Below are 8,361 nucleotides of genomic sequence, written 5' to 3' on the forward strand. Positions count from 1 at the left end.
CAAAGATGACGGGTCATCCAAACGCCTCCTGGTCATCTCCAGTGTCTCCGGCAGAGTTTGCTGTGGCTGTTCTCTTCTTGCCTCCTTCCTCTGGGCTCCTCCCCGTCTGTGTATCAACTCTGTGACTGGTCACGTTGTTGGAGGAGGATGATGATGATGGTGGTGGTGGTGGGGGGGGTGGCAGTCAGTGTGGAAGCGCTGAGCTCCCTCCCGACGAGTCACAAGCTGCCTGCTCTCACCATTAAATATTAGTCAAGGAGTTGACGGGAAAGCGAAACCAGTCGAACAGCTGCTGGGGGTTTTGAGAGAGCCCAGCACCGGTCGCTCGGTTCCTATCGAGGCTGCGATCTCACCGGAGGAGCTGGATCTCACCACGGGCTGAACGCGGAGCTCTGCGTTATTATAGGTGCACCGGAGTCCGCCGACGACATGGAAAATAAATAGTTGGTAACGTTGCTTTTATTACACAACAATCCACCTCGTGTGTTTCCGCTGACTGCAGCAACACACTTCATGACAGTTTGGCATCTGTGTCGGTGACATTTTATCAGACTGAGTCGCGTTTTTGTGATTGATTTTGTCGCTTCCTAACGCTGAAAATGTCCAAACCGTGACACTGTCACTGTGCGTAATGTGGACGGCTGCGTTACGACCACAGTTTAGGATTCGCTGTCGAAGTTTCCCTGTGGTGACACTTGGTTTGAGACTTTGTTAGTTAGTAGTAGTTAGTTTAAGCTGCCTCTTAAAGAGTCACTCATCTCCTGCTGCTCCATTTGCCAGTTGCGTTGTTGTAATCCACCCGTCCTACGCCTTCACCTCAAAGGAATTCCTCCACCTGTGCCATTTTGACTTCTAGTTGGCTCAAGTACCACGTATTTCATGAAGCACTAATCCATTTTAACATGATACCTTTCTGCTCGTTTGTGCCACACAGTATCAGCTCGGAACCGCCGGGAACCATGGATGAAAGTTGGAAGAACTGCTTCGAAGAGGAGCTCCTGTGTCCCATTTGTCTGAATGTTTTTGATGAACCCATCCAGCTGCCGTGCAAGCACAACTTCTGCAAGGGCTGCATCTCTGAGGCCTGGGCCAAAGACGCCGGTGCGGTGCGCTGCCCCGAGTGCAACCGCGACTACGACAAGAAGCCCACGCTGGAGAAGAACTTCAAGCTCGCAAACATAGTGAAGCGATTCAACGCGTTGAACACGGACAAAATCCCCGCGGTGCTGCACTGTGTCCTCTGCAGACGGGGTCCCCCGCTGCCCGTGCGTAAAGTGTGCCTGCGCTGTAAAGAGCCCTGCTGCCAAACCCACATACAGACGCACCTACAGCAGCCGTGCGCAGCCCCAGGACACCTGTTAGTTGACGCCGAGGAGCTGAGCGCTTGGACCTGTCCCAGTCATGAGGAGTACAGGCTGCTCCACTGTGAGGAAGAGCAGGTGGCTCTGTGTCCGTTCTGCTGCATCTCGCACTGCGCAAGCCAAAGACACACAGTCTGTGATGTGGACACACAACGCATACAAATGCAGGTAGATAAATCGCACCCACACATACTCCACTAATCACCAATTCACTTAGAACTATCAACCAAACCACAGGTGACACTCAGTTCCTCTATTGATGTCTTTTTTTTTTTTTATTTCAAGGCAGCAAACATTTCTCTCAGTTCACTTTTCTGTGAAGTCTTTCTTTAATCTAATCTGATGTGAAAGGACGGGACAGGTGAAAGCAACTCCTTGGGGTAGATGATTACACACACACCACACGCAAGCACACACATGTCAGCATACGTCACACACACACACACACACACACACACACACACACATTTTGCTTTTAACCTTGATCATAGCAGCCACTCCACACCACCACGCCTTCACATTAGCCGCCCTGTGCCCTCGGGTAAGTGCTGTGATGCAATCTGCATCTGCCAGAAATTATGACCCCAATGCAGGGGGTGGATCCGCATTTGGTCGGTGCTAGCTACTCTGATCAGTTTCAGCATTCTGTTCAGTGCACGCTGGTGAGCGTTAAAGGCCGACGAATGAACTGCCTTGTTGTTTTTGAGAAGGAAATGTACTGATTTGTGAAAATTTCCACAAGCCAGCGAGTTTATAACCTCGCACGTGGAGCATTTCCAGGAATTGGAAAGTGATTCTAGTGAAATTTCCTGGGACAAGGAACATAGATTGTGTTAACTCAACTGACAACCAGTAAATAATGATCTGTCTTGGCAGGATTGACCTCAGGATTCATGGAGGAATGCGACTCTCATAAGGCCGGCATGTCGTGGCTGCGTCTGCTTCTCTGTTTTCCTCAGTTCTATATTTCAGTTTGTTGCTTTTTTACAAGTCTGATGTGAGTGGCAAAGTGCAAAGAACAACCACCCACCCTCTATCGACGTTTCTCCCATATTCCTCCCTATCTTTAAGTGGAAACCCAGCAGGGAAAGTTGCAGATGCTTTTTCTTTCCAGTGTGCAGATCACAAAGTTCTAAATTGGTAGACGTCTTTGGTGCAAACTGTTGCTCTGGTTCAGGGCTATTATTGGGACAAAAGATGTCTGTTCAGCCCTTTCCACAGCTGCTCCTTACACACACACACACACATACACATACACACACATGCCTACACCCACCCATCTTTCTGTTCTTTCACAACTGTATGTTTGCTGGGTAAATGCAGTTACACAGGAGTCCCTGGGTCTTCTCAGATTAACAGTCCACACTTCAGACAGCGTGCACTCAAACACTGGTACATGTGGTAATAGCCCAAAAGTTAGACTCCATCTTGGATGCTGGGTCATTTGTTAAAGTAATTTGAGTCTGGAGTGGCTTCTCCTTGAAAGAGCTGTGGTCTATTTCGGCTCCTCTGGCAGCACTCTTGTTGCTTTTGGGATAAACAAAGAGGGAAAACCATTGTAGCTATGTTCATATCTTTCGTTATCTTTGGCTCTTAAAGGAGCCTTTTACAGTAACCTTTTGCATACTGGTAATTTCAAGACAAGAAAGGAAAAGTAATAAAAAATAATGTCATCCCTGGGACAGGCGGAGGAGGATCCCTCCTACACAGCCTCACCTTGGTTTTCTCAGGCACCTCAGCAGGAAACCATCACTCATGGAAGCTCTGCCATTTGTGGCTTCTTGTAGCTGGGGTGGAGTGAGTCAATTCCCCAGAATGCTGAGGGCAGTCCACTGACATCAGACGTGGGGAATAGTTGTCAGTTGATTGTGAAAGAGCCTCTCTGTTCATTGAGCCTGAGGCTCCTCATTTAAACATGAGCTTCCTGGCAACCCACGGGTGTCTGGGTGCTTAAATAGGACAGTGGGGAAAGTGATCATTGGTGGGTTTAATCTTGATAAAGGTAGGCTTTCATGCTGATACGGAGAGATCGGCAACCAGACAGTTCCCTCCTGCTCCCTTATGCTATTTCAAGCACACAACAAGACAAAAAGGGAATTGGAAGAAACATGGCAAAATGAGGAAGACACAGTTGTTGAGCAGAAGCATTCAGGCATAGAAAAGCTGCTGCCATTGTGTGAAGCCAACTCACATAAAGCAGCTCACGCACCGTTTACAATAGCAATAACCCAACCAGGGGTTCATTTCTGTTGTTGTAAATACAAGACAGAAGCTATGAGGTCGCACTGCGCTTTTGATGGCCAGTTCTACCTCCTACCTCACAGCCAGAGCAGTTTTCCAAAGTAAAAATGTAGTTGTAGGTTTGTTGCACCTGCATCATTTATTGTTTTATAATGTTTGGCTTCAACAGCTCAGGTTAGTCACCATCTGCTCACACTATGTAGGCCTCAGTATCAGAAAGCATACACGCATCCTTGATCTCTCTGACAGCATCTCCTTTGACAGTGAAATGTTCACAGAGCAATTAATGCATAATCAAATTAAGTTGCACTGATCGATACTTTCATCTTAACAGTCGATCAGAAGATGTTTAAAGTGAGAGGAGAGAGAGCTGTCACTCATCTCTGCAGCTCCCCTCACTTCTGCTGTGCTTTTCGGCATCAATCCGTTAATTGTTGTGGTTTCATTGTCACCAGTGACATCTCCAGCTGCAGCAGGTAGCTGTTGTCAGAGAGAAACATTTGATAAACCCACTGTAGAGGTTGTTAGAGACTAAACAGTTAAAAGGACAGTGAATACTTCCCAAAACTGGATGAGATGGTTAAAATGTTAACTGTGGTATAGGGTAGTGGCGGCAGGTTGCTGTACATTCGCCTAACCCTAACCCTGATACTTCCATCTCTCGTCTTTGCTTCAAACTTTTTTTTCACGTCTTTCTCACTTTGTTTCTGTCCATTCTTGGCACGGCCAAGCAGAACCTCACAGCGCTTTGCCTTTGCTCCCTTTCCCTTTTTTCCCCCCATGCATACTCATGTGGAGGGAGTGAGCGGACCCCAGCGTTATGCACACAGACGTGACAATCTGTTGCTGACACAGAGGGCAGTGAGACACCCCCACTTTCTGCTCCCTCCTGCTACCTCACATACACATTAGCTTTTACATATAAATATATAAATACATAGACAAGGCTTTGTTGCCATGACAGCGGGTTTTCTCTTATTTGGGCATGGTGCCTTTCCCATGCAGAAACAGTTCATTAAAAAGCATACCTGCCCACCCCTGTTCCTAGTAAGCTGTCAGCTTGTGACTGTAGATTGATTTTCATCTCCTGCAGTAAATGGAGCAGGGTCCTTGATAAACGTAGAAGCAATCAGAGATGGATTTGTGCGATCGTGTTTGCCTTTGCTTTTGCTGTCCTAATGGATAAATGCATGTGGTTGTCGCTGGCAGCTGTTGTTTCCTCTGTCTAATCAGGACTGTGGAGGAGGTTGTCTTAGTGACTCATGAATAGCAGCCACGTTTGCTGAGGTCACTGCAAAGACCCGAGTTTTAACAAAGTTTCAGGGTGTGTGTATATAAATATCTTTTCTATTTTCAGTGTATCTTGACTAATCCATCTTTTGTATGTCATCTCACCATAGGGCATGCTAATGAGGCAGCAAGACAGACTGGAGGGTCGTGTTCAGAACATCGATGAACAGCTCACCAAGCTGGAGTCAGACAAGACACTGATGAAGGTACAGTGCAGCGCACACGCACTTCTTATACGTACAGAGACACAAACGTTATCAGTGACGGTCTTTCATCCTGCGAATTTGTGCTTTAACTGTGTCCACGCTGTGTTGTAATGAAAGGACTGTGCCTTTGTCCAGCGTTGGAAACTGAAAAGGACATGTCATTTGTATCTAGCTTTGAACGGCTAGTGCATTAGAGTTGAAAATGAATTTTCCAAACTGCTTTCATACATAAGAGATGAACAAGAAACAGTTACAGTTTTAACAAAATGAAGAAAAACGTATATACAGTAACACATTAGTTCATGACTATGTACTTTTTCTAGTTAGAAAGTTGAGTCAGTTTCATATTTTAGTTCTGAATTTCTCTAATGACAAATAAGGTCAAACTCAATGAAACGGAAAGCATTGAACTTTGGGGTTTTCTCACACAAGTTCCTTCATGAAGACTGCAACAATTCCTAGTGATTCATTTAAATTTAAACAGCTGGTGTGCCTGTATGATAAGTATGTGAACCCATTTCACACTGATCATTTCACAACCAAGTCTCCAAGTGTCATTGGGTCCAATGAACCTGTCCTCTCCCCACAGGACGCTGTCTCTGAACTGAAGGAGCACGTGAGAGCCCAGTATCAGAGGATGCATGCGCTGCTGGAAGCAAACCAGGCTGAAACCATGCAGATGCTGGAGAGCACTTACACCATGTATGTGAGGAAAAACTCCCAGCAGGTTCTGCAACTCAATGAGAGGCGACAGGAAGCAGAAAAACTTCTGAGCTCAGCGCAAGCGGTCTTTCAAAGAGCAGACAGCATTAACTTCATGAAGGTACGATTCTGCACTTTGCCATTTCTCCCACGTGCGCTCGTGTCTGTGCAGCAACAGGACGCACACACCGACAGGAAATGTTTTCCAGCATTTGCATCTACCATACTTCTGTGCACCACACGGTAGCTGTTGGTGGGACATTAAAAGGCAGATGGTTTGTCTGAATGACGTTTCTGTCTCATCTTCTTTTTCAGAATACAAAACCGTATCAGCTGCTAATAGACAGGTGGGCACTGGTCCTTATTCTGCTGTCACTGAGATTAGCGCATTGGTTAATCAAACATTCTCTTCTCTGCCACACTTTATTTTTCACACTCCTCTTGACTTCATTTGTGTGTTTTTATTTAGGTCAAACTCACACCTGAGTAGTGCCGTCCCTCCACTCAGAGTTGGCCAGCTCAGCTCTCATCATTTTCTGTCCGAACTCTCGACGAGAGAGAAGAACCTGCGAAAAATGCTGGAAGGTAAAACTAAATGTATTGTGTGCAAACAAGATGTGGGTGATGAGGAATGTAAGATATTTAGCAATTTGTGGCTTAAAATGCAACCAGGATTAACTATTTTTGCTTTCTGCCCCACCACCCCGGTCCATTCTCAGAACCAATCAACGAAGCGCCCATCCTCGAAATTGTCCAGTCTCACAGCAGCTCTGCTGTCTCCCATATGGGGACTAGTTTAGGACTACAGAAGAGGAAATATGGCATGGCCTTCCTGGACAGTAACACAGACAACTCTACGTCCCAGGATCCTTCTCCATTACTCTACAGCAGTAAAAAGCCCTTCTTGGCTGAACAGAGCCATCATGCTTCATCCTTGTACTCCTCTGAAGGCCTCTCTCAGAATCCTCACACTGGTCCCGGCCATAGCGGGCTCCTTGACAATTCAGCACACCACATGGTGGGTCTAGGGTCCAGCTCTAGCCATCACTCAGGGACCATATTCCCCCCTTCCCACTTCCCCAGTGGAGCTGCCTCACAACAAGCCATGTATGAAGGGAGGAAAGTACTGATGTGCACACTGAATAACTGCTGCTGCTCCAGGGCCCCTGCTGCTCGTGCTCGGCCTCCGTACCCAGCATCAGACTCCTTCCCTTCCATGACGTCTCAGGAGTTTCCCCCACATGCCCCGTTACCTGCAAGCCAGCCACTGCAGCATTTTCCCATGAGGGGACTGATGGACGCCTCACAGACAGCCAGGCACCCTGACTTCTACGGGCTGTATGGCCAGTCTTCAACCAAGCATTATGGGACCAAGTAACAAACCAGAATCCGTTTGTTCGGTTGTATTCAGTCATGTTTATTTGTTTTGGTGCACAGATACAGTCAATTTTATGTCTCCAACACACGTCCATGATAATGATATTTGCTTTGGGAAGCCATGTCCTGTAGTCCAGTTGATCTTCTGAATCACAGTGACAGTACTAATGCTGTAATTTGAAAACAAGTTTGTATTCTTTATTGATTTTCTGTTTCAGTTTGACTGGAAGTGAATAATGTAGTCTTAAATCATCAAGCAGTCAACTAAAGAAACAACATATCTTTCATCATGAGTCCTGATGTGGGGCTCCAGAGACTTCAGTGCCTAAAAAGACTGTTAACATGCTCTTATTGTACTTGCAAGTTCCTAACTCTTGATTATTTCCTGTTTGCGGCTGAAAGCATGCAGGGACCCTCTCCGTGCACTTCAAAGTCCACGTGGCTTTAAAAACACACTGGACGACAAATGCTTGTCAGGTTTTTCATTAATTTTTATACAAGATTATGAGTAAACCAAAATCATTGGAAAATACTGAATAAACAAGCATATTAAATGCCATTTTGTTGTATTTTATGATTTTCTTAAATCTTTTAACAATGGTTATAATGTATATTTTAAACTGAGTTACACATTTAAACAGTATGTGACTTTGTACTTTAAGGTATGTTCGAAAAGCACATTTTGTCCTTTGTTTGGTTTAGTGGTTTTACAGTTTGACTCACTGACTTACTGTTGAATTGTCAGCGCTTCCTGTAAAAAAAAAAAAAAAAAAGGTCGTCTTTTCAGTGCATCCCACTCTCAAACTCACCCACGATCTATTCATGGGTTAGAGCTTGAAGATGGAAAAAAAAAAAGACACTGGATGACCACATGTTTGAGATCTGCTGCATTCAGAGGAATCTCAGAACACAGTGGAGGAGGTTTGGACGATGATTTGTTGCAGACCGGGCCACAGCAGGCCCATTATCTGCCAATTTAGGACAGTTCACTTCCTTGTCAACATCCTGGTCTCTGGCAAAATCTCAGTCTCATCTCTCTTTGTCTCATTATCGGAGCTGATTGTCAAGTTAGGTCAGAGAACAGAAATAACTGATGAGCAGCACCTCCCTCCCTCCCCTCCTCTCTCTCTTGTCCTCTCTTGGGGTACCATTTGCTGGGGCTCGGTGCAGAGGAGGAGAAGGGT

General features: G+C 45.9%; 1 protein-coding gene across 2 annotated transcripts; it reads left to right on the forward strand.

The window, feature by feature from the left end:
* The first annotated feature begins 158 nt into the window (after positions 1-158).
* Positions 159-7,736, forward strand: trim8a (tripartite motif containing 8a). 2 transcript variants are annotated; one of them, XM_026354745.1, is made up of 7 exons: positions 159-447; positions 935-1,529; positions 5,003-5,098; positions 5,688-5,921; positions 6,116-6,147; positions 6,270-6,385; positions 6,520-7,736. In XM_026354745.1, the coding sequence occupies exons 2-7, from the start codon at positions 960-962 to the stop codon at positions 7,176-7,178; spliced, it is 1,707 nt and encodes a 568-aa protein (XP_026210530.1). In that variant the 5' UTR covers positions 159-447; positions 935-959; the 3' UTR covers positions 7,179-7,736. The 2 variants fall into 2 exon arrangements, with proteins under 2 accessions (XP_026210530.1, XP_026210529.1); XM_026354744.1 differs by having other exon boundaries at positions 159-443.
* Positions 7,737-8,361: the final 625 nt, after the last annotated feature.

This window comes from Anabas testudineus, chromosome 15, assembly GCF_900324465.2.
Source record: "Anabas testudineus chromosome 15, fAnaTes1.2, whole genome shotgun sequence".
Classification (NCBI taxonomy): domain Eukaryota; kingdom Metazoa; phylum Chordata; class Actinopteri; order Anabantiformes; family Anabantidae; genus Anabas; species Anabas testudineus.